A 26,361-nucleotide genomic window follows, 5' to 3' on the forward strand; every position below is an offset into this window, starting at 1 on the left:
ATGCGGAGCAATAACCCGTTCCTCTATATTGTGCAGATCGTCGTCGGTGTACTGCTTCCAGTCACCATCCCCAGCAACAAAGGACCCGTGAAGATTACAGCACAATCAGCCGGAACCACCAGCTTCCACGTGCGGGATCTGCCATCGCTGACAGCACAAGATTACCCGTTCCAGCGGCCAACAGTCACAAGTGTGTTCATCGGAGCACATGACCTGCTGCAAGCGCCACCACACTGGGATATATATACGCGCTCCGAAGAATCTGCCAGTTTTGGGCACGGCAGCACTACCAGGATGCGGAGCAATAACCCGTTCCTCTATATTGTGCAGGTGAGAAAACTGTTTGGTAAATGTGTCCGCTCAAGTGACCCTTTTTTGTTTGTGCTGCCGTGCCCGCAGCAATTGTCTTGTATAACTGTTGTATTACGCAAGTTGTTGCTCCTAAGCGGTGATGTTGAAACTAACCCAGGCCCGGATCTAGCCCAAATTGCCAAACAACTCAAAGATATCGCTAGCGACATAAAAGACATAAAGGAAGTACGCCTCGTTGATATAGACAAGAAGCTTGATGCCTTATCACAGCTTGAAAAGAAACTCGCCACCTGCCAGAACGAAATTTCACGCATGGATCGCGTAATTGAAACAATGGAAAAGAAAATCGATGAACTGGAAAATCGCAGCAGACGATCCAACTTAATTATATACGGACTGCCGGAGGAGGAGGAAGAAACTAATGAAGGTCTTGAGGAAAGAGTGAACAAAATTATAGTGCAAGACACCCTCGAACTAGAAGCTGTCGCCATCGAGCGAATTCACAGGCTAGGTAGACAAGAAAAAAACAAGACTAGGCCAGTTATTATGAAGTTGCTAGATTCGAGACAAAAAACACTAATATTGAAAAACGGCTTCAAACTAAAAGACACAGAATACGCTATCGGTGAAGATTTTTCTGTCAGAGTTCGAGATGTTAGAAGGAAACTGTGGGCGAGCGCCAAACAAGAACGAGAAAGTAAAGAAAAGGTTGCGCTAGCCTTTGACAAGTTGATCATAAATAAGCGCGTTTATATTTGGGACGAAGAAAAAAATAGCAGAGTTCCTATGCAAAAAAAGGACACAGAATTCAGCCCTCGAGTGACTCGTCAGAAAACTCAAAGACTTGCAGATCATAAATATAAATGCAAGAAGCATAGTGAACAAAACACAGTCACTTGAAAGCCTCTTACTTTGTCATGAACCAGACGTAATTGGAATCACCGAAACATGGCTTTCACCTGAAATTTCAAATCACGAAATCGCTCCACCGAACTATTCCGTCATCAGAAAAGACCGTGGTTCACGAGGAGGGGGCGTGGCAATACTGATTAAGAAGCAGCTACCTTTCGTTATTCTCCCTGAAGTTCCTTGCGCGGAAGCTGTTTTCTGCAAGATAATTTGTAAAGATACAGACATAGTTACCGGCTGTATTTACAGAAGTCCTTCTACCGGACATGAAGCCATCACTACAATTCAGGATTTCCTTCAGAACCATGCCCGAAATTCACGGATTATTATCATGGGTGATTTCAACCTCCCCGACATAAACTGGACAACAATGCATTATACATCAAGAGCTTCAGAGGCCCTCATCGATTTAATGTTCAATTTTAATCTTCATCAAATCGTTTCAACACCCACACGTACCCACGGAACAATTGGCAATATCCTAGATTTGATACTAATCAGTGATCACTTTCCTAAAAAGCGTGCTCAGGTTGACGTCATAGAAGGCATCTCGGACCACAGTATACCTATCTGCCGATCACCATTACAGAGCAGTATAGTATATCAGAAAAGCATGCAGATCATAGCCAATTTTGCTAAAGCAGACGACACTAGCATTGTAACACATCTTGCGCACGAATTCGAATCATTTTTCGACATTGCTTCACGTGAGATCACTGATGTGAACACCTTGTGGGAACAGTTTAGAAATACGGTAACTTATTGTGTAGGTGTATTCGTACCAAGAAAAATAAAACGGCCTAAGAAAAACAACCCGTGGATCACAAGGGACGTAATTCACGCACAACGGCAAGTCAAGCGGCTCCGTAGATCAATTAAAAAAAAGGGGCGAAATGCTACCAAATCATTAAAACTAACCAGTGCAGTCGCAAGGCTAAAAGAAATATCAAAGCATGCAAAGGAACAGTACTTTAACGTGACCTTCCCTACACTTCTTAGGAATAATCCCCATAGATTCTGGAAATATTTTCGTAAAGACAATACAGCCACATCCAACCTGTCCATGGAGGAAAAACAGACGAAAGCTAACATGCACAACGATTTCTTTAAATCTGTTTTTACAAAAGATAACGGCATTCTCCCTAACAGTTTCTGCACATCTACGCCATGTATCGGTCCTCTCCACATAACAGATGATGGTGTTCTTAATCTGCTGCTAAACCTAGACATAAAGAAAACAAGTGGTCCAGACGACATCCCAAATCAGTTCCTTAAACGATATGCAGAATGGTGCAGTAAATATCTCGGTATCATTTTTCGTAAGTCTTTGTCAACTTCGAAGCTACCCGACGACTGGAAAAAAGCAAAGGTTCTACCCATTCATAAATCCGGAGATGCAAACTCACCCTCCAACTATCGACCGATTTCACTTACCAGTACGTCGTGCAAAATCATGGAGCACATTATAGCAAAACACTTAAAGCACTTTCTGGAGACCGAAAACTTATTATCACCCCATCAACATGGCTTTCGTCGTGGCTTATCAACTGTCACCCAACTAACAGAGGTTGTGCATGACCTAGCTCTTAGTATTTACGACTGCAGTCAAACAGATATAATACTACTAGACTTCTCTAAAGCATTTGACAGTGTCAGCCACAACAAACTAATATCTAAACTACGCATCATAATTGGAGATGGCCAAGTGTTAAACTGGATCACAGATTTTTTGACGAACCGCTCACAATTTGTAACTTTCGAACACGTTCATTCAAGGCCAGTTCCCGTTACATCAGGAGTCCCGCAGGGATCTGTTCTAGGACCGGTGTTGTTTTTAGTTTTCATCAATGATGTTACCAACAATATTGACTGTAACATAAAACTTTTCGCTGATGATTGCATTCTGTACAAAACGATAAAAAATTCTGAAGACTACCTCATGCTAAGCAGCTCTCTTCACAAAATTGTTGAATGGTGTAACACCTGGCAGATGACGTTAAACAATAAAAAATCCGTTTGCATGACAGTCACCAGGAAAAAACAGCCATATAACTATGACTACAGTATCAATGATTCAACGCTTTCAAGGGTCTCTGAACATAAATACCTAGGGTTAACTTTAACTTCTGACCTAAGATGGGACGCGCATATCGCCAATGTTACATCTGCTGCCTTGCGAAAGCTGTTCTTCCTTAGAAGATGCTTACGTTTGGCCCCTCAAAATACCAAGCTTTTTGCCTACACTACCCTCGTAAGGCCAATCTTGGAATATGCAAGCACTGTTTGGTTCCCGCATTCTATCACTAACATCACTCGGCTTGAGAGAGTGCAACGAAAAGCTTTAAGGTTCATTCATAACAAATACAAACCCTCTGACTCCCCTACCGATCTTGCAGTATCATCTGGCCTTCCATCACTATTATCTAGGGCAAAAGAATCCCGCTTGAAGTTTTTATATCAATTATTGCACAACACCTACAGTATAGACGTGTCTAAATATGCATCCTTCTCACAGTCACGGCAATCCCGGCACAAGCATGCGCACACGCTGACTGAATACTCATGCCGAACGAACACACTCAAGCATTCTTTCTTTCCTTTAGCCATCAGCGAATGGAATCAGCTCGATCCATCGATTACCATGTCGGACTCACTATCTTCCTTCACCTCAAGATTAGTAGAATGCAACAAGAATCAGTAAAATATCAATAGTCCTACATTTTACCAGATACTCCCGAACAGCTACTTATTGATATTTCTTGACATATTGCCACCCGTTACCTTCTTTTTCGCTTTCTTCTAGTTTATATTGTAAAATACTTCAAATACTAGCATGCATGCTGGAATGAACGACTCCTGCTGTACTTGATTTCTTTTTGTTTCAGTTCTGAATTCTCAAGTTATTGTTTGCTAACCTGCCTACTAGCAGTTATATAACACTTATGTAAGAGTTCTCATTTTTGTTGATCTGCTTGTAATTTTTCTGTATTGTACTCTATATTGTACTGATGCCCACCTGCTACGGTCTCTTACTGAGACTGGCAGTATTGTAAATAAATAAATAAATAAATAGACTACGAATAGAAAAAAAGATATCTATAGGAAGGCAGTAGAGTCTATAAGAAGTCTATAGACTGCCTATAGACGATTTTTATAAAGATATAGCGGTTTCCTTTGTGCCAACGAATAAATTTCGGCGATCAATCAATAATTTCTTTTTTCGTTTTCTGAGAAAATAAGGGGCTATCACCTCCACGCCTTATGCATGCACGAAGGAGCTCGAGGCAAGTCGCGACACATCACTTTCTCGCACTCGGAATCCGTGATGCTACCGCTGTCACGGTCTTTAAATTCGGATCCGTCTTTCATGTCATCGACGTTGCGCCGGCATCATTCGGAACCCGGTTCTTGTCAAACAAAGGTTACGGCTAACCGAAGATCATAAATTTCGGCGCTCCACTGCGTTCGCGAACTGTTAGGGGCTGTTCCATGCGAATTTCACAGTGTACGCACGCGCTATTCGAATCCGGCCTCAGAAGTCCTTCGCATGCCCACATGACGTCACCTTTCGCCACATGCAAGTTAATCACCAAGAAGGACGGAGTCCCCCAAAGAAATGAAAGCCAGCTTGTTTGCTCGGTGGGGGATATATATACACTCGACGACGTGTCATTAATCACGGAAACGTGCTTTAGTTGAGGCATACGCTTTCCGGTATGTGCTCTACGTGCGCGAAGTGACGCTGGAAATAGCTTCGCCGCTTTCGGTAGCCGAGACAGTGAGTAATGGTTACGTATGAACGATGGCGGCGGCTCGGAGGAGGGACCCCGGTGGAGAGGAATTCTTTCAAGCTGCCCGACGTTATGCTCTATTTGGCGCAAACGCGCTCTAACTGGGAAGTTTTAATCGGCCTACCCGATCTGCTGTCACGCTCTGCATCCGGTGTGGGAGGAAAGACGCCAGTCGCTTCGTCTCAGCGCCGACGGGGGGGGGGGGGGGGGACACTGGCTCGCAGCCACGGCGTGACTAGTCAAGAAGCGGAAGAGGCCTGTATTGGCAACTGCGGTAATTGAAAATTTTTAGGCGAAAGCCTTTAATGGTTCCTACTGTCGTCCGTTAGGAGAGGGTGTCACACCTTTGGCAGCGTGTTCAATTCAATTCAATTCGTTTATTTCACCATATGCATGGTAGGAACTTTTGGGCAAAAAGCTGCTCGAGGCAGCTTGACAGGGCCCAAGAGACCACAACAAGGCAGGCCAGCGTGGCAATACAAACACCAAGGGAGAAAAACAAATATAAAATCGAAGCTGACATGTTCATGCATGAGGACACGCGTTAACACGCGTGAGGACCCGTGTTAACTCGGGTACTAAAAAAAGATAGGAGAAAACGAATGCTTGCTTCGGATAGAGGAGGAAAAAATGAACCTAGAATCCACGTTTGATGACTGTAGAGTAATTAGTTAATTGATTATAGGCAAAAATGTCAAAATTGCGTCGAAATAACGCAAACTTCGATATAGCCACGGGAACGGTGTGGCGTCACATCCACCGGAAGTCGTCACGGCATGGGGAAAATTGTCACAGAACGGTCGGGAAAACGCCGGATTTGTGTGAAATTAGATGGGAATATGTTAAGCGCAGTTAACAGTTAAGATCCCCGAAAGGTGTACAATTTGGGTATCGATATAGCCACGGGAACGGTGTGACGTCACATCCACCGGAAGCCGTCACGGCATAGTGTCCACGGCTTTCGCCTCTCAACAGTTTAGTTGCCAAAGTGCCCTCGAAAATTTTTCTTTGTCCCAAACGACTAACTGAATTTGGTATTAGGGCTAAAAGGTAGGCCTCAAAGATAAATCGAGACCAATTTTTTAATACTTCGTTGGGAGTATGGTAAGGTACAGTACGGTACGGTGCGGCACGGTACGGCATGGCACGGCAAGGTATGGTATGGTATGGTATGGTATGGCATGGTATGGTATGGTATGGTATGGTATGGTATGGTATGGTATGGTATGTGGGCTTTAACGCCCTAAAGCGACTCATGGGCTATGAGAGACGCCATAGTGAAGGGCTCCAGATTCATTTCGGCTACGTAAGCTTGTTTAGCGTGTGCCGATATAGCACAGCTAACGGGCGTTTTAATGCGACAGAATTAGAACGTCTCATCGGAAAAAAAAACCGCGTTACATAATTCCCAGGTGGCAGGTAGCGTCACCTGCCAACCTTGGTAGGTAGTGTACGGAGAGAGCTCGGGAAGAGCAACCTGGGTATCACAATCCTCACCCGTCACTTCCGGCAAAGGCATCAACAACTTCCAATACCATGGCACTGTCAACACATAATGTAATTAGGTGACCGTGTTAATTTTCTGTCATTTCGCCTCCACCTCAATTCGACAGCCGTGGCCGGCATCGAACCCGCTACCTTGAGCTCAGCACCTGAACGTTATAGCCACTGACCCACCGCGGCAGCTCCTCTGTGTTCTGCTTGCTTCATAAATTTCAGTTCAAGTACTGAGTGTCTACCAGAATAAACTAACACGTTTACGCGAGCTCCAACGCTGCAAAAAATGCACTGACACATGCCACTAGTACGACTTCTTTCTGAACGTTGTACACGCTTATATCTGCGGAGACAGGGGCATCCCACTGTGCTTTTTCTGCCTGTAAAAAAAAAAGTAAAAGTAAATAAGAAGGCAGTGTTGCCGTACCCGCGATCAGGTTTTCCCGCGCTACGCTAGCTGCGCGGTGCATGGAATACATTGCCGTGCAAGGACACACTACGATAGTATCGTTAGGTCTCTATTTAAAGTCGCGACACGTGTTAAACTTTACCAGCGTCTATTTCAATTTATGATTTCGCGGCGTTAATTTTTTAGTCTTTTTTCCACTCGAGTGCGAATTTCAAGCAAGCTGACACGCAGTTGACGCACAAAGCTTTGAAGATACCAAAATTGGGCACAGATTGCAGAGTTGATCTCTCGAAAGTTTCGCGGAAAACGCGTTCATGACGTCATGTCAACCAGAGCGCTGCGTAGCTCAATTTTGGTTTCGATTGGCGGTTTTAGGATTATTTACTATTGCAAAGAAGAAGGCGAGTTGTTACAAAAAAAGACAGGTAGCGAAGAAATATACGATGCCATCACGAACTGAAAACGGTTTAAAATAGCCCCGTAGTTGCCGCTCAGGCCAGCAATTACCGATGTATTACGTACGATACAGAGTGCATTGCGGTCGAAAGTTTTCGCTTACGTTCGCGTCAAGGTCATGAGATCTTAATGTGTTATACAAACCACATTCATCAGCATTTACAAGAACAGACTCAGGGTGTCTCCTGGTTTCGGAAGGTATGTTGTAAGGTCGTTCATTGCATAAGTTAGCCCAGCTGTTGAAACAATCCTAGATTTCAACGGCCATGCGGCTACATTAAGAGGCGATGGTATTGTACTAAACCTTGCTCCTGCTTTTTCGCCTGTAGCTGAATATTTTAGATGTACATTTTTATCGTTTCGTTACGCGTTCAGATATCGCCCTGATTGGCGAATTTCAATCGCGCAACAATAGTTTTTTTTTCTGAAAAAATTAACTCCCCCCTTTTACATTTCTGCATGAAGGGGCCAATAACGACGACACAAGAGAGATTCATAACCTTTATGCGGCATTTCTGGGCAGCGCCCCCTCGATGTATATGCCACCCAGATGAACCGGATAGAGGCGGTTTCTGCAAATCGCGCCCTCTGCCGACACCCTTTCTTCCTCTCTCAAATTCGCTAGCCTTCGCGCTTGTGCCGTGCATGCTTTAAAGGCATGAAGAGGTAGACACAAAGAAACAGTTATGAAGAGAGTACCCCATAAATAACTAGCCACGTGCTGCGAAAAACGACCGAACAAATGTCGTACCTTCGTTTTTGTACGTGAGGCACGCCAGCAACACCCGAAATGACGTAGTACACCACTCCCCATAGGTGCCGCCACGCCGCGGCGAGTAAACGAACAGAATCATCCAAAATCGATCCAAGTGCGAAACGAGCGATGTGACTGGCATCGAAATAGCTGAGGCGTTGGCCTGGAAACTTCAGTGTAAGAACTACAGCACCGTAACGTTAACCACCGTAAGGAACTGTACGGACCGTTGGCTCATCTTTCTCTCTCTGTGTAGGCTTTGTAATCATTCACTCTCACACTTCATCAGCTTAAAAGCTGACGCGGCAGCTCTGCACTTGGCACGCAAACGAGCGACCGGTCTACGTACGTGCTTATACAGGGTGTTTCACCTAAGACTTTCTGCAATTTTTAAAAATAAGCTATTTGAATTAGATGCGCACTTTTTCTGGCATAGCATTGTCAGTGGTGTAGTACATCATAATTTAACTAAGACGTGCTAACTAGCAGGCTTGTTAACCAATATTTAATAGTTAACTTTTAAACTATTACCGTTGGGCTCCTTAATTATTGAGAGGCATGCAGCCCACCGTAAGTAATGTCCATATCCGTTTTTATCATTTCGAGAACGCGATTATCCTCGGCGCTGTGGCCCAACAAATTTCGCCTACATCGCGCCAAAATACATGCGGTTTGAGAAGCTTGCAGGCAAAGCAACCTCTCCAGTGAACCTAACTCGTCGAAATAGCCAAAATTTGTTGGGCCACAGAGTCGAGGATAATCGCGTTCTCGAAATGATAAAAACGGATATGGACATTACTTACGGTGGGATACAAGCCTCTCAATAATTAAGGAGCCCAACGGTAATAGTTTAAAAGTTAACTATTAAATATTGGTTAGCAAGCCTGCTAGTTAGCGCGTCTTAGCTGCATTATGATGTACTACACCACTGACAATGCTATGCCAGAAAAAGCGCGCATCTAATTCAAATAGCTTATTTTTAAATATTGCAGAAAGTCTTAGGTGAAACACCCTGTATATGCCAACGTTAATTCCGTACCTCGCCTCAAGGGACGTGTATCAGCAAACTGTTCAAGCCGACTCTACTAGCACAAAGTTTTATGTCCTACACGTCAAAAAAGCTGGCACAGACAATTTCACATGTTACATGGTAGGCGAGCACGTGACCAGAATGAAGCTGATTTGACAGAAAGCCAAGAACATGGAAAGACATTGGATCAGGATGAAAAAAAAAACAATGCAGGGGCGGCACACAACGAAGGAGGTAAGCAGGGACACGACACTGGTGTGATAAGCAACCAGCCTTATCCTACGCTGTTGCACAAAGGATGCTATATCACGGGCATTTAAAACCCCAGTGGCATGAATGGCTCGGTTAACGCGCACTGCACTGCACTGCACTGCCCGCATAGACGCAGGCCTCGTACTTGTGACAGTTGGTAAAAAAGCGGCAATGCCAGCAACTTCATGAACTCTTTCTCGCTTTCACGCGGACTGCTTCTCTGTGTACCTGGAATCCTGCCGAGAACGTGGACAGGTGCAGCGCTGCGTCTAACAGGCGGCGCCCGTGGCGTGATGCATACTTGCGCGCCGTCCAAGCGAGGCGTGGTCGCCACTCATCACCGCGCCTGGTCAAGGTCTCCCCAACTGGAAGGGCACCGGCGAAGCCGATTTGCGGGCGTTACGCGCGCCTCGGTGTGGAATGGACCTCGGGGTCGGGATGCAAGGTCAAGGAAAGCGACGTCGTCGCACGCCCACACGGTGATTCTTTTCCGGCTCGCGCATGCACTAACGATGGGCTCACCGCCCGGATCCATGAGTGTTGGGCCATCGCGGTGGGACGAGCCGGCCGTTGTGGTATGCGGTGTAATATAACTTTGCTGTGGCGAAATCAAGAAGGAACGGTTCGCGAAGTGAAGTAGCCGCTGCTGGCGGAGATCGTCTGCTTCATTATGCGCCTCATTTTTTGATGCGGCTGGGTTTCAACGAGGAAGTGTTCGCGCTGAGCCTTTATAGCCGCAAGGCCAGGGTTGCGGCGAAGTTCAGACATGTGTCCGGCTGCCGGTGTGTAGGCCCATGCCGGCCTTTTAAGGCGAAAGCCGTTAATGGCTCATGCTGACATCCGTTAACAAAGCGTGTAACACGCGTTTAACTCGGGAACTAAGAAAGATAGAACACCAATGGTTGCTTCCTCTGTTGCTTCAGATATAAGAGGGAAAAATGAGTCTAGAAGCTAAGAGTGATGACTGTAGATTAATTAGTTAACTAATTATAGGCGAAAATGTCGAAATTTCGTCGAAATAGCGTGGACGTCGATATAGTAACGGGAACAGTGTGACGTCAAATCCACCGGAAGTCGTCACGACATAGTGAAAATTGTCACAGAATGGTCGGAAAAACGTCGGATTTGTGTCAAATTAGTTGGAAAAATGTGTAATTAAGCGAAATTGACACTTAACATCTACGAAAGATGTATAATTTGGGTATCGATATAGCCACGGGAACGGTGTGACGTCACATCCACCGAAAGTCGTCACGGCATAGTGTCCTCGGCTTTCGCCTCTCAACACTTTATTTGCCAAAGTGTCCTCACAATTTTTTTTCTTCTATTGGTACGCCTTTGACTACATGTCAGACCAAATCAGTGCATCTGTCCGTCCATATCCCCTTCTATCTCCACGCATCCGTCGCTACGTCTGTCTGTTCATCGACCTGTCGGCATATCCGCCAAATACTCGGATAGTTGTATTATCTGTCAACTCGAAGGCCTTCGATATCCAGTCTCAACTGAACTCGATGGGCTTGTGTGGCCGTTATGCGGCAAACACGGCCCACGCCGATAGGTTCCATTATTTCACACCAGGCTCTGGCGGCGCCACCGTCGCCAGAGACCGCTTTGCACGTACGCAATCGTCCCGGAGAGCCGTCTACGAAAGATGCTGCTCAAATTGGAAAGCAGGGTCGATCGGGAAATTTCAGAAAGAAAATAAAAACAGTAAACGAGCTTGGACGAAGGAGAAAGATGGAGACGAGACATATGCAGCGGCGTCCTGTCCAGGCACCTACACGTGTTTTGGTAAACACCAAATAAATAACCGGCGGATTCCCGCGCACCTCTCATTAATTAAGCCGGGAACCGGATAGTCGGGCTTATGATTCCAAGAACCACGGCGCGTTACCATCCCACCGGCAACGGGAGTAGGCCGTGCCCCTCAAGAGAGCCTATGCAAGATAGATGGATACACAGATAATTAGCCACATTCCCCTTGTACCACCGCCTAGCAATTTATTCTTATAGTGCTAAACTTTTTCGGATTACATGCCAATTTTCTTCTTCCCCTACCTAAACTGGTCTCTTTCCTTCCTCCACCAAAATCAGTGCCTGTTCCTAAACCCCACTACATCTCAGACCTCTGTGATGGCCTCTTGCACTGAGGGCTGGAGGGCCTTACGCAGGATAAGAATATGTTCTATCGTTTCTGTCTTGCATGCAGCAAATATAACCCGCGCTGTCACTCGCGTAGCACGCTCCATGTCTTAGAACGAACTGCCTGGGCCGTGACAGTGAGAACGAGGGATAGCGTTTCTTTCGGCACAGAGGTGTACCGCATCGAAGTACAGCAAAAACGTGCTAATTAGTGGACTGGTTACCTAATATTGGGATAGATAACGTTTAAACGATTACCGTTAGTTTCCCTATTTACTGAGAGGCGTGTCACCGTAAGTAATACCCGTATCAGTTTCTAGAATTTCTAAAACGCAGTTACCCTCGGCACTGTGGCCCAAAAGATGTTGGCTGTTTCGAACGAGTTACGTGCACTGCAGGGGGTACTTTGCGTACGAGCTTTTCGATAGCGCGTGAATACTTTTGCCTCAGCGTAGGGAAAAAGGGTTCTTCGGATAAGAAGTTCAAAAGCTGCCTCTTGTTTATTACGGCGCTGTTTAGAATTCGGGCAAAATATAAAAACAAAAACAAAGAAGGGTGCTCCACTTTTGAGAGTCCCAAAATAATTCCGTTTACTTCTCTGCTTCTTCGTTTATCTATACTCGCGCTCTGGCTTTGTGGAAACAAAACATCAATAATTAATAATGCAGAACCACACTTTCCTTTTCTCTGGACCAGCGCCGCACACACGATCGGTATCTGGTGCAGGGAACCCCGCAGTGCATTTAACTTCCCTCGAGAGCGACGACCGCGGCAGACATGTGTCCCATTGTTCTGTTTACGCACCCCGGGTATCCTCGGCACCTTGCCCCAACTAATCGGCGTGGGAGAAGCTAGGAGGGAAAGAAGTCCTCCGGTATGCGCGCGCGCCACCTGTCGGCGAACTCTCATTACGCCGCCTACAAGCAAGTCATGCGTGGCTGGTTCGAAACCGCGTACTATATACTTACTACACACGGGGCGTCTTGTTCGACCACAAAAGAAGCGTAGTACGCTCTGCTTTGCATGCACCCAACTGGTTTTCCTCTTCGTTTGCGTTTTTCACGAGAGTATAATTAACTTTTCAGAATTCGATGCGCTAACGAGGAAGTGAAAAGTTAAGAGGCTGTTAATTGACTTCTTAGAGCCCCGTAGATAGGGGTGCAGTTTCGAACTGGCAACTCACCGTAAGCGCTGAGGAAAGAGATGCAGACTGATACCAGAGATCTTTGGCAGATGGCCAAAGTTGCCTGCACAGGTCGACGGCCATCTGGGATCGTGAGGCTACTTAGCAAGAGGCTAGAAATTAGACTAACGAGGGCGCAGCCGGCGGTCGAAAGGAAGATGGGTGCGTTGAGACAGAAAGGGGGCAGCACTGGTCAGATATTAAAAGTGAGTTGATGATACCCTGAGAATAGAACGAAATGGACCAGAGCTTGTAATGGGCAGAATTGTTAATAGGTTGTCTGTTAAGGAGCCAGGTCAGACACTAGCGGAAAGGAAGCCTAGTCAATGCTGGCTAAGAACCGAGTTGCATTGAGCGGCGAGATTAGGAAATTCGCTGGGATCCTGAAACAACGTTTGAGACAAGAGGAAGAGATGCCTGCTTTAAGTTGTTAATATTCATTCTAACATCAGTGCCAAAGTTCTTGTTCTCCTGGATGTCGACGCTGAAATCGCCAACGCGTAGCATGTGGAGGAACTGTCGACAGCGTCTTATACATGCCTACATGCCATTAAGGGCGCCTGAGAGGTCAGCTGACTGGTCACGTCATGTTTATAAGAACCAATCAGAAGTGTTGAACATGCCACGTGAGTGATGACGTCACGGTTGTGAGAACCAATCAGAAGCTTTGCATGAGTGATGTGATGGGTATGCGGTCACGGGATCTGCAAGCAGTCACGTCATGTGTTAATGGCTCACTGCACGCCTGCAGGGAGCCACTAACAGATGCGCAGTTCCCAGTAACTCGAATCACCGCAGGGATCTTATAGGCTACCTCTCGGGAAGTTTCGAAACCTGGAAATTCAGCATTCCACATGATGGAATCGTTGCTCCTCGGACAGGCTACTCAACGTAAAGCGTGACAGCTTCAGTCACGCTATAGCTACTTTGCCGCGTTGCACCTATCAAGATGTGTGAACACTTCTCAGAACGAGCCGCCGCGGTGGCTTAGTGGTTATGGCGCTCGGCTGCTGAACCGAAAAATGCGGGTTCGATCCCTGCACGGCGGTAGCATATCGATGGAGGCGAAATACTGGAGGTCCGTGTCCTGTGTGATGTAATGGCGTATGTTAAAGAACCCTGGGCGGTCGAAATCTCCGGAGCCCTACACTACAGCGTCCCTCACAGCCTGAGCCTTCTGTGACTTTTAACCAAGGAAACTACCCAAAAAAATTTCTCAGAACGAGAGCACCGAGGTAGCTTCCCTCTTTAAAACTGCACCTGTCATGTCACGTGATTAATAGCTCATTCCAGAGCCGTCCCTCTGGCTGAAACCCGGAAACTGTTCTTGACTCGAATATTGGAAAGTCGGGGCCAAGAACTTCATTTCTGCCTTGAAGAAAACAGGTAGATTTATTGCGAAAGATATTACTATGTAATCAATATCAGAAAGTTATGCTAATTTCTGAACTTCTGCAACGCAATAAACGATAAAACTGCACACATGCTCAAGCATATACAAAAGACCAAAAACAAAACAGTTTCATTCAATTACTTGCTTGTGTAGCAGTCCACCCGTTTTTTGCGTGACTGACGGAAGTATTGGTCTCCGATCTTACAGGAGGCACTTTGCACCTGCAGTACCTGACATTTTAACTTCGCTTTGAGCGATATGTTATAATAAGCGGCTTATCTAACCGCGTGAGGTTCAGTCATGTTTTGCAAGCAGAAGCAGAAACTACTGACATTTATGCAGTCTGTATAAGCACGTGATACGCGGGGCACAAACGAGGTTAAAACGAAGAGATCAAAGATCAAGAAGCAAGGGATCGCGTCAGCGCAAGACCGCTCTCACGGTGAAGTCCCGTTCGAAACCCTGTGACCGCGTACTGTGCGTATAGTGTACACGGCGTACCAAGACCGTACACCCAATCGGGGACGACTGCTCTTCAGAACCGCGAACGAGCAGACCTGTCTGTGCTATGCTCCCTAAAGGCCACTCCAGCCGTCTTCGTTGCGCGAGGCGCAGCAGACGAGCGCGTATTTTTACATACGAGCAACGCGCCTACGGGTTATTTCGTGTTCGTCTTTGTCTTCTCTCCCAACATTCCCGTCTCACGGTCTTCTCCGTTAGTGGCACTCCTTCCCACCGCGCTTTCGATGAGCTCGGCTTTCTCTCTCTGTCCGTCAAACGAGTCGCTGAAAGCGCAAATTTATCTTTCATCTATTTATTTTTCTTCTCTCGTTCCGCGCCGAACCTTTTGACACCGTGTCTGCGGCGCGCTCAAACACGAAAAGTGGGTTCCCCCCACTTCCAGCGAGTGTTATGTGTGCGCATGCTGGCCCTTCGGACTGCGGACGTCAGCGTATAGCTAGCCCCACGGATCGCTTGTGTATAGTTCACGGGGTATTGGGGTTGCGATCGTTTGCTCGGCCACGCTTGGGTGGGGTGTGCGTTTCGCCGCTCTCTCAGAAGCGAGCCATACAGCTAGCAACGCAGAGGTTCGCGCTGGCTTAGTAAGGAGGAGTGGACGACGCTAACCCGCACAGCACAGACGCGACCTTCGACCCCCGCGCGCTCCGCCCATCGGCAAAAGCTGGACGGACTTTGCCTTTCTCTATGCATTTGTTGTTCTAATTTCTGTTCTGATTTTCCCCGCTAGATGGCCGCACATCTGACCCGCGCCCGCTTAAGACCCCGCTCCCTATGTTTACTGTTGAATGTATATACCGTTCGCCTGTTTATACTTTGCCTCTTATGCACTGAGAATGACTTCCTTGTGTAAGGTTGGCCGAGGACGTAAAAGTAAACCAGGCGGGCACTGCAAAGAGAACAAGTCGAATATAGGCAAGCATTGCCGTAAGGCATGCAGATATGCCGAAAGCGCCACACTTAGCGAGTTGGGAGCTCGGAATGCGGTTGTACTCGTCTGCGCTGTTAAGAAAGTAAGCCTACATGGTAATTTGATTCGCATTGAAAACTTCGAAGAGGCAGAAGGCAGGTACTGTGGACAATTAAGTAGCGCGTCTGTATAGCTGGATGCACATATGGTTAACGGTTCTCGACGAATCAGCCATAGTGGCCGCCACGCAGCGTCCATCTTTACTGTTTTTGTTACTAACTTCTTAGCACCTGAGTGTACTACTAAACTTCCCGTCAGCATATTTCTTAAAACGAAGGAAAATACCCAAGCGGATGAAGCGTCATCGCTTTCTAACTTTGGACCCTGCACTCTAATTAACCTGCATGGGAGTGAAAATGGAGTAAGGTGACCTCTAGCATACTCCCTTCTAGGGGCAGGGCGTGTCGCCCAAGGACCAGGATATATTTCGATCACTAAATATACGGAAAGCTTACTCTTGTAAACGAAGGCATATTTACACCGCAAAACATAGTAACTTCATGCAGTTCGCAATGGGAGGAGTCTTTTAAGCGGCACCGGAGGTCTTGAGGTTAGCCAATAGAGGATATTGAAACCTCAGTTAAAATTTACGTAACTACTAGAACTTCGCGTGTTTTTTAGATGGAATTACTTTCCGGTGTCAACCGTAAGTATTCCGTATTTTAGTGACAGAAATATATATGGAAGGGCTTACGTATAGAATGTCGTGCCTCTGAAAGGGTGTTCGCCAGAGGACAGCTTACTCCCCTTTAACCCCCACATAGGGTGATTCGTGTTAGTGCGAGGAGGAAGAGAAACAAGTCGTTTAAATCGTTTAAACAGTCGACCAGCGTTAGAGCGAGGGATAAGGTCTCGGTACGATGCATGCACAGCCTTGGATAAAAAATTGACGCGGTAGAGTAATGGGTTAATCGCCATATATTCATCAAGGTCATTTTCTACATTCATAGATCAATAGGAGCACTCATACGCCTCCTGGCGCAGTAGTGCAGCGGTTAGGGGAGACGCCACTGCCCTGCGATGACAGGTGTTCCAAGCGTGGTCAGGTGTGGTCAGGTTGTGATGACGTCGCAGGGTCACGTGACTAGCTAGGTGGCCCACCTGCCTCCTAGGCTGCTCTCTGAGGAACACCTGCCAGAGCCATGCTCATGATTTTTCGCTCACAACGCCGACACCGAATTAAAAATCTAGAGTTCACGCGGTTTGCTTCTGGGCCTTGTAGAGTGGTTCATTCTGCAAAGCCAGCGATAAAAATCTCTCGAGGGCACGAGAAGCCCTTCTTGCATTTCCGTAGCTTGGGACTTTCGTGGATGCTGGCAAGAGCCCCATCACATGACTTATATAAGTAGACCACTTGGACCATACATGCTTGAAAAAGGCTGTACATCAGCTGCCTGGCTTAAAACATGCCGTTAAGTGTAGCGCAACGTGGAGAACGCGTTTTTATTGTCTGCCAAGAGTGTTCACAAGTGCAGTACAACGCGTACGCGTCAACCTGTCCCCAAACGTCAACTGAAGCGTACTTTTGCCAAGTGCGGCGGTCTCATTTGAACCCTATAATTTTAGGACCTTGCTCGCCTAAAAAAAATGGGGTTCAGCATGATTATCCTATGTAAAATTTCGCCCCGCCTCCACCCCCACTTAAATCCGCCCCTAACCTGTCCCTGCCGTCGTTTGACGTTGTGTTGAGGTCGATGCCGTATAAAAAAGCGCGTTCTCTTGGAATCATGTAGTCTACAACAAAATTTTACGGGATGCATTTACTCCGGTACAAATGTACTATACCCTGCCTCGGACCCAATCGTATAGCGTTGCATCCAGCAGATAAAGAGCATGGACGTCCCATTTTGCCAGCAGGAATTTTAGGCGATTGGCACTGAGACAATTTTTTAACACGATAGCGTTGAGGCTCTTGTACTGCGGAAAATCCGGCGGCGTCGCGGTCATCAGCGGCGGCGGCGTGAAAGTTGTGAGCGAAAAATACATTGAGAAGCAACCTAGGTAGGCCAGGTGACGCCACCTTGTGGCGTGATTCCAACCTTACCACCGGATTGTGAGCAGACCGACCACCGTGATAGGTGGTAGCTAAATTAATGATTGGTCGCAAGAGGTTGCTCGGGGAGAGCAACCTGGGTCACACAAGACCCACCGGTGGCAGCACCTGCCATCGCAGGGCAGTGGCGCATCTCTTAAAGGGTCAGTCTACTGAATATTATCGACCATATTTTCTTTGCGGCAACCGATGGCTCTTTACTCAAATTACCGTTTAGCCAGCTGTGGTGCCAAGGAGTGCGGTAGAACATTTTAAAATAGAATTTATTAATGTGGGAACACATCTGTATGAGATGGTAGTCTCATCTGGCAGCCATCTGGATTTCCGCCGCGCGGCGACAAACATGGCGGCGCCCGTCGAAGCCGGACCTCTCGCTTTGGACTGAATTCTCGTTGTTGCTGCCTTTTTCAGTGCGTTCACTGGCCATAAATGGGGCACCTGTCTTTCGCTTCGTCTCATCTCGCCTATAATAAAACATATAAGAGATAAATTTGCTGTATTTTAATAATTAGAGTGACGATTCTGCCGCTCCTAGGCTTAAGTGGAGAGTCGGTTTGTTTACAGCAATGGATCCCGTCCTGACGACCAGATGGCGCCACTATAGGCTGAGTTTATTTTTGCGTCTCTGCTAGCATACGCTGAACTAAAAGTGGGAATGTGCCTGCGTTTTGCGTACGTGTAACTATAAATATTCATGTGATTTACAGAAAAAGCGAGCGGTACGCCTTCTACAGTTTACTAGAACAAAACGTGCGTTTCTCTGACATTGGGTCATACAAATGGTACGTAGTATATTCACTTATGCTTCTACAAAAAAAGACTACCACTTTCTTGAACAAAATGAACGTTTGGGGTCGCCACCATGCTTTTTTACGCGACTTTTAACGCCGAAATAAAATATAAATTCCTGCCTAAACCGGGCGCAGACCCCTCGTTATTGATGTTATAGGGTGCCAACTACCAGAATATGGCATTATTTATACACTCATCTGGGTGAGTAGACTGACCCTTTAACCTCGGCACCGCTGCACCAGGAGTGGTACGAGGACTCCCAGGGACCTGCGAACGTAAAGCCGAGAATGACTAATTCCGCATATATAGGCATTAACCCGTTAACTCTTTCGCTTCATACCCTTAAAGGTGCACTGAAGAGGAATCTGAACTCGTCTTTTTGCCGCGGGAACTCAATCTGCACGTTCCGAGCATTGTTAGAAACTTCGATTTATTGCCCTGTGTGGCTGATTTTCCTAATTAAATCGAATTAACGTCCGGCTACCGCCTTTTTTTTTTTTTAATTCTCCCTCGTACGGTGGGCGGAGTCGACCAACGCGTGGAGCGCCTTTCATCCAGCCCCGTGGCGGCTTGCCGCTCTGCCATCGGCGGAGTAATACGTAGTAGTCCGTAGAAGAAAATAGTCCGCGCGTATTTTTATTTCTGCGGGCTTAATTTGCGGCTATATTATCTGCGAACGAAACTGTTTATTCACGGAAATCTAAAAAACAAAATAAAGCGAAAGGAAAGCCTCCACGGAGCTGGCTGCAAGGCACTCCACGCGTTGGTCGACTCCGCCCACCGTACGAGGGAGAATTAAAAAAATAAAGGCGGGAGCCCGACGCTAATTCGATTTAATTAGGAAAATCAGCCACACAGGGCAATAAATCGAAGTTTCTAAGAATGCTCAGAACGTGTAGATCGAGTTCCCGCGGCAAAAAGACGAGTTCAGATTCCTCTTCAGTGCACGTTTAAGGCGGAGTTTACGTCTCGGGAACTTTTGCTGCCAACTACTCAGTAACCCACGTAGTGTGCTTAAACATCTACGTCAGTTCTCGCTTTTCCTCCTGCGTTAATGTAACAATTAAGGCGGATAACCGGTGACGCTGTCAGTCACCAGCCTCTGGTCGAAAGCTCAAGTTAAAAAAAAAAACTATTTACATTTTTATGTTTCGTACGCGCAGCCTCGTCCGGGAGCAGCAACGATCCCGTCTGTCCGTTTTTCCCGCATCCTGGAACATCGGCGCAGCGTCAAAGAAACACAACCCACACGCGCGCGTCATGACGCTCGCGCCGACCTCCATATTCATTCCCCGCACGTCAAGTCGCGTCGCGCGAGACACCGCCTGAAGGAAACTGCGCGCGGTGGCAGCGTACACACACCCGAGGCACGCGGATACGCCACGCGTCTCTCACCCCGAGCAAGCGACGGCATCCGGCATTTTTGGGGCCGTTGCGCGACACGCAGCGCTCCACGCTTCGAGAGCTATATGGGGACTTTCGGCGTATCCGCGCAAATATGCACCGCGTGTCACAAATAGCGCGGAGCGGTAGAGCGGACCCGCCTTTTCCATAGCAAGGTGAGGAGCGCATACCCTAAAAGACAGAGGAAGGACCTAAACTGTTGCTCGGACATATATAGTATACGGCGACATCTGGCCCCGCCTTTACAATGCTGCAGTACGTAATGTTTCGCTTCCTTTTATAGAGAATGCACCAGGTTTGGCGCTGCGAAAGGCCGGTAACACCACTAACCCAAAAGCTTCTATAGGCAGAGAAGTAGCTATAGAGGTTGGTTTGGGTTTGGTTTATGGGGTATAACGTCCCAAAGCGACTAAGGCTATGAGAGACGCCGTAGTGGAGGGCTCCGGAAATTTCGACCACCTGGGGTTCTTTAACGTGCACTGACATCGCACAGTACACGGGCCTCTAGAATTTCTCCTTCAAAGAAATTCCTCCGCCGCGGCCGGGATCGAACCAGCGTCTTTCGGGTCAATAGCCGAGCACCATAACCACTGAGCCACCGCGGCGTCAGTAGCTAGAGGGTTTAACGTTCTGTAATGAGACGTGACCTATGAGGGACGCCGTAGTGGAGGGTTCCGGATTAATTTGGACTACCTGGGGTTCTTTAACGTGAGTTGACATCGCACAGAACACGAGCGCCTTTTGCGTTTCGCCTCGATCGAAATGCGGCCGCCGTAAATGGGATTCGATCGATCCCCGACCTTGGGATTAGCAGCCGAAAGCCAAAGCCACTGACTATGACCGCGGTGGGCGCGGCACAGATATGGTGCACCGCTTATAGTGAACGCCTACTTAGGTGCGAATTGGGAAAGCGTTTCAGTTATTTGAGAGAAAGAGCGAAGCTTTTAGTCCTTGCTAATCAGGCGCCGGTTCAATAAAGACAAGTTTGTGGTCACTGTGCCAAACTAGAGAGTGTTATCGCCTTCCTCGTGTAAAGACCCCAACGTGATTGGAGTTAACTGTGCTAACCACTACAATTCTCAGTTATTGTTGAATACATTGGACGAATTTACAACTTGCTAATTGTCTGTGGAATCAAGGAATTTAAAAAGCGGGCAACGGGATGTGTGCGTTAGTTGTAAGATACAGTTGAACCTCGTTATAACGAAACTGACCCGGCCATTACTTCGATAAAGCCGTACCTTTGTTATAGCCCCTGTTGACAGAGCTTCCAAAAGAAATCGTCATTCCTTCGTTATATCCATCATTGCATAATAAACCGTTTCGTTACAACGAGATTCGCCTGTAAATACCTTTTCCGTTGTTTTCTTTTTTCGCAAAAAGCAACATTCGGTTGGTCAAAGCAAAACAAAATGCAATTATTACGCACTCCAACAAGCTCTCGCCAACCCGGACTACGATCGAGCACGGTCTGGCCCATATCTGAAAAAGCACCGTATTTTCTCTCTTGTTTTCATATATGCAAAGGTAACAAAGTAGCTACGTGCATTTTCTTTTGGGTGAGGTGCAATTATGAAAACTTCTGCAGCGAGAAGGACAGAATCTTGTGGCATAACAGCTTCTCGTCATCTTATCGCACGATCTCTTTGAACAGGTCTATAAGTAGGGAGAGGCGCTAAAATAATATCGTAACCTTTCGTTTTTACAACTTTAGTGGCGCTAGAGAGGTTCCCATATTTCATTGCGTTGGGTGGCAGGCGTAGCAGGACATACGGTGGCGTCAAAAAACACCACGTTACGGATCAGGTAGCACACATGGCATCATCCATCACATTTATGTGCGCGATGTAACACCCAAAGGCAGCTACACTCTAAACACAAATGGGACTATAAGGGAGTAAAAAGGGAGTAAGCTCTCCTCTAGCGCACTCCCTTTTGTTGCGAAAGCAACACTACGCTAGTCGCCGAGCCATTTCGCGGAGCCGAGGAAAGGTCATACTGCGCATGCGCGAGGAGCAGTGACGTCACAAGGCGCACAGCTGGCGCGCCGCCGCGTTCGCCATTTGCGCATGCGCAGTAGCGGTGCATAGCTAGCGTGCTAGGGCTAGGGCCGCCGCCGCTGCCGCGCGTTCTCCATCGCCTCTCTCTCTCTTTCTCCTCTCCGATGCGCAGCAGCGGCGCACAGCTAGCGTGCCGGGGCCGCCGATGCGCCAGCTGTGCGTAGTGACGTCACTTGCTCCTCGCGCATGCGCAGTATGGTCGTGCAAGAGCACGCGAAACGGCGAGACTGTGGGCAATGTAGCCCACGTAACAATATATGGCTACGCGCAGATGTTGCTTTCGCAATCCTCCTGGTTTAACCGGAGCTAACCCACAGCCAATTTTTGTAAAATGGAGTGCGGTAGAGGACAGCTGACTCCCTTTTACTCCTTTCTGTTTAGAGTGTACTGCCATCGGCTGTCGTGGAAGTCGACCACAGAACAGGGTGAGCAGATGTAAATATTTCGCCTCGAGTGTGCGAATATGATGACATAGCTATCGCTATCGAAGTCGAAGGAAAGCGAAGTCACTAATGGCGCCTGCCTTCCCATAATACGTAATGTATGACATTCCCTAAATAGGGTATTTAAAAGAATTAGAAGCCATGATGGTAAATTGCGAATTTTTCAGGAAATTTCGGCCTCGATTGTGACGACAGTCCTTCTCGAGCAAAAAAAAAAGTCCTGAACCCAGGATGGCTTCACGTTTCTCAAGCCGTCCGTGCAGTGGCGAGTCTTCGGAGTTGTTGTGAAAGTTCGGTTCTTCAGCAAGACAAATGGGAGCCGCAGAAGGGAGCCAGCGAAAGTGTCCGATCGCCCCGCCGAAGTTCCGTCCCGCAACTCTCATCACCATCACCATCAGCCTGACTACGCCCACTGCAGAGCAAAAGCCTCTACCATGTACCTCCAATTAACCCTGTCCTTTGCCAGCTGCGGCCACCGTATCCCCGCAAACTTCTTAATCTCACCCATCCACCTAACCTTCAGCCACCCCCTGCTACGCTTGCCTTCTCTTTTTCACCAGAACAGCGCGCACTAAGACACGGACACGAAGGGAGACACGACACACACGAGCGTGTCTCCCTTCGTGTCCGTGTCTTAGTGCGCGCTGTTCTGGTGAAAATGAGTTACCAACTTGCCCAAGCATCTGTTTTAATGCCTTCTCTTGCAATCCACTCTGTTACCCTTCAGGACAAATGTTTATCTTGTCTTCGCATAACATTCCCTGCCCAGGCCCATTTCTTGCACTGTGTTGTATCGCAATTCAAGCGAAACATAGGTAGAGTTGAACTCCTCTTTAGCGAATCGAACACTTTGTATATCGCTCTGCCTAGCGAACTGAGACAAAGCTCGACCCGCCTGAGACGCTCCGCTTTCGCAGCGTGACCTTCGAGAAGAATAAGGAGAGAGAGAGAAAGCGAATGCGTTTTCTTTCGCGGTGCAGCGGCGAATCGCCGAAAACAACGAAACACCGCTTACAAAGAAAAGAGAAACTAAAGGAACGAAATTCATGGAGAAAAAAATAAAAAAGGAGAGGCTAAGCCGCGTATACTGCGCGTCATTGCTCGTGCATGCTTGGGCCGGAGACTGCACACCGGTATGCGGTAGCAGAAGGCGTGTACCGTATCGGCCACGGTATAACTGGCCGCGATGTTAAAGAGGCAGAAAGAGCTAAAGAAGCATGGATTAGAGAAGAAACTTAATTTGTGTATTAAATAAGGCTGCTTACTACTACTACTTACTCCTACACTGACTGCTACTACTACTGCTACTACAACCACCACCCCCACTACTACTATTGCTACTACTACTACCACCACCACCACCACTACTAGTATTGCTACTACTACACTTACTGCTACTACTACTGCTACTACTACCACCACCACAACCACTACTACTATTGCTACTACTACTACCACCACCACCACTACTACTATTGTTACTACTATCACCAGTACTACTACTAGTACCAGTGCTACTACTACTACTACTATCACCAGTACTACCACTACTACCAGTACTATGACTACTGCTACCACTACCACTACTACTACCACCACTACCACTACCACCACTACCACTACTACTACTGACCATAACCCCTACGCCATTGCAATGACATTATAGCCTTACGAGTTAAACGGAGGGATATGTAATAGGCATTAGCCATGCAGTAGGCGTAGTTAGCGGATGAATATAATTACATTTCATCCCAGAGATCCCACCGAATCTCGCTTTATAAACAGTGTTGGATCCTGCATATTTTCTGTTTTTCGTTTTTCTTTGCAGCGACGTTTTTATAACGGACTCTCTCTGGGCACCCAACGGCGTCGTGAAGAAAACACCCGCCTCCACCCGCTACCCAGAGACAACGTTTTCCAAGGTAGGCATGGACCACGAGGGGCATGCTAAGAAGTACCAGGCAAGGACATGGACAAAGCAAGACAAGATTGGTGTTCCGGTCCAGAACGCGCCGCCTGCGGTCACGGGCCCAGACCGGCCTCAGAGTCGGCGCACTGATGTAGAGGCGGGGTAGGCCGTGCCGCAACTGTGACACTGTCACTTATTCGGCCCGACAGAGGGCGTTTCCTGTCTTGCTGCTGTCGCAGCCAACGGAATGTCAGAGGGCACTTTAAGATTCGCAACTCAGCTCCTTGTCTTTAATGCACCCGGTGACCCTGTACATGTACGATGGTAAGCGGTTATGCGTCCACGCGGGCGTCGCTTTTCTCATCAAAAAGGGACATCCACTTCGGACAAAGAGGAAAAGAAAATGGTAGGAAAACAAGAAAGAACTCAGGAGGAAGAAATAGTAAGAGCACGGGTTTTTACTTCAAGTACTCTCTAAAACGAATGAGCCTACATGGGAATAAAAATGGTGTAAGCTGACCTCTAGCGCACTCTCTTTTAGGGGTAGGGTATGCTGCCCAAGTTCAGGAGTATATTCTGATCACTAAATAAACGGAATGCTTACTGTCGGCAACGAAGGTGTGTTCACATTGCAAAGCACAGTGACCTGATGCAGTTAGCAATGGGAGGAGCTTTCTTTAAAGCGCTGCCTGGGGTCTTGAGGTTAGCAAACAGAGGAGGCTGAAACCACGGTTAACATCTTTGTAACTGCTACAGAACTTCGCATGTCATGAAGAGGGAATTTGTTTGCGTTGCCAACCCTATAAGTACTCTGTATCTTTAGTGACGAAAATCTACTCCAGGGCTTGGGCATTAAAGAGAGAGAGCTACAGGACAGCTTTTTACTCCTTTCAGGTTTAGTATATATGAGCGAGCGTTTGAGGGGCAGTGCTGAATCCATGTTTAGCCTGACGAGTACTGTTCCCCCAGTAGTATCATAGACAAGCCCCACACCGTCGAGTAGTGTTTCGAAACCATAATTAGCTAGTTCTTATTCCAGGTGCCTTGGTAACAAGAGTCCCTTAGCCGATATACACTCCTAGTCGTTAAATGCGAGCGGATGCGGTAGGCGCGGCTGCGTTACGCGCGTGCTCGCCGGACCCCCGTGCTCCCGGGCTCCCAGCTGAACCGCGTGTTTTTGTTTGGGGACGCATCGTGCTCGGCGGCAACGGAGGCGCAGGAACTGGTTCCGCCGCGGGCGTGCATCCGCCACGTCGATTGGGGGGGCTCTCTGGAATGCGCTCTCCTAAAAGGAGGGCCCCTCTCCTTTGCCTCTTCTACTAGAACGCCTGCACCGCCAAAAGAGAAGGGGGCATGCTCTACCTCCTCCATGCCCATCTGTTGCTCTTATTTTCGCCGTACTTTAAGTGTTTGTTTTTTCCTCTTTTCGATTTTATTTCTATTTATTTTTTTTCGGCTGGCATGCGAGCCCGCCCGCCCGCAGCCGGGTAGTGGTGGTGGTGGTTCATTCGTGGGGGCTGGGTTTTCAGTGCGGCGGCGACGGCCGGCCGCAAACTGTGGGAAACGTTGCGCGCAACCGAAGGCCCGGCTGTGGGGCATGCGATGCACAAACATGCCTCCGAGGAGATTTAGGACTTGAAAACATCCAAGGTGTAGTCCACGCTTTCAGAAAGCAGATATTACGTGAAGAGAGATCGGAAGATATGTACGTGCGTGCGTGCGGGAGAGGGTAGGGGAAGAGATTAGTTTTAGCCAAAGGCAGAAGGAAACTGCCAGAGCGGCTTCTGGAAAATTTTTATCGAAAGCATCACCAGCATGACTACGCCAACTGTAGGGCAAAGGCCTCTCCTATGGCTATGTTCTTTGCCAGCTGCGGCGACCGTATCCCCGCAAAGCTTCTGGATCTCATCCGCTCACCTAACTTTCTGCCGCCCCCTGCTACGCTTGCCTCCGAAAGCGTAGTTGTATCATGAAAGTTAACACGTCGCATGTGCGATTCGGCGAACGCGAGGGATATGAACCGTGAGCTAAACAAAATTCTGACAGGTTTATCTGCTCACAGGCGCTTTTTTTTTCTTGT

General features: G+C 47.6%; 2 protein-coding genes across 2 annotated transcripts in view; one reads left to right on the top strand and one right to left on the bottom strand.

Moving 5' to 3' along the window:
• On the top strand, positions 1–24,447 carry LOC149365806 (uncharacterized). The gene is made up of 3 exons (XM_089569286.1): positions 1–1,131; positions 22,311–22,354; positions 24,201–24,447. The coding sequence occupies exons 1-3, from the start codon at positions 1–3 to the stop codon at positions 24,445–24,447; spliced, it is 1,422 nt and encodes a 473-aa protein (XP_089425412.1).
• The window catches only part of LOC149365805 (globin-like), a 177,393-nt gene that overhangs the window by 61,328 nt on the left and 89,704 nt on the right, over positions 1–26,361 (bottom strand). The window lies entirely within an intron of this gene.

Source organism: Amblyomma mixtum, chromosome 1, assembly GCF_055824585.1.
Source record: "Amblyomma mixtum isolate Tamu chromosome 1, ASM5582458v1, whole genome shotgun sequence".
Taxonomy (NCBI): Eukaryota; Metazoa; Arthropoda; class Arachnida; order Ixodida; family Ixodidae; genus Amblyomma; species Amblyomma mixtum.

Coding starts and splice junctions, on each gene's coding strand:
- LOC149365806 (XM_089569286.1), top strand. CDS start 1: ATGCGGAGCAATAACCCGTTCCTCTATATTGTGCAGATCGTCGTCGGT. Junction 1,132..22,310: donor ACACAGAATTCAGCCCTCGA/GTGACTCGTCAG, acceptor CTTTCTGTTTAG/AGTGTACTGCCATCGGCTGT. Junction 22,355..24,200: donor GAAGTCGACCACAGAACAGG/GTGAGCAGATGT, acceptor TTTTCTTTGCAG/CGACGTTTTTATAACGGACT.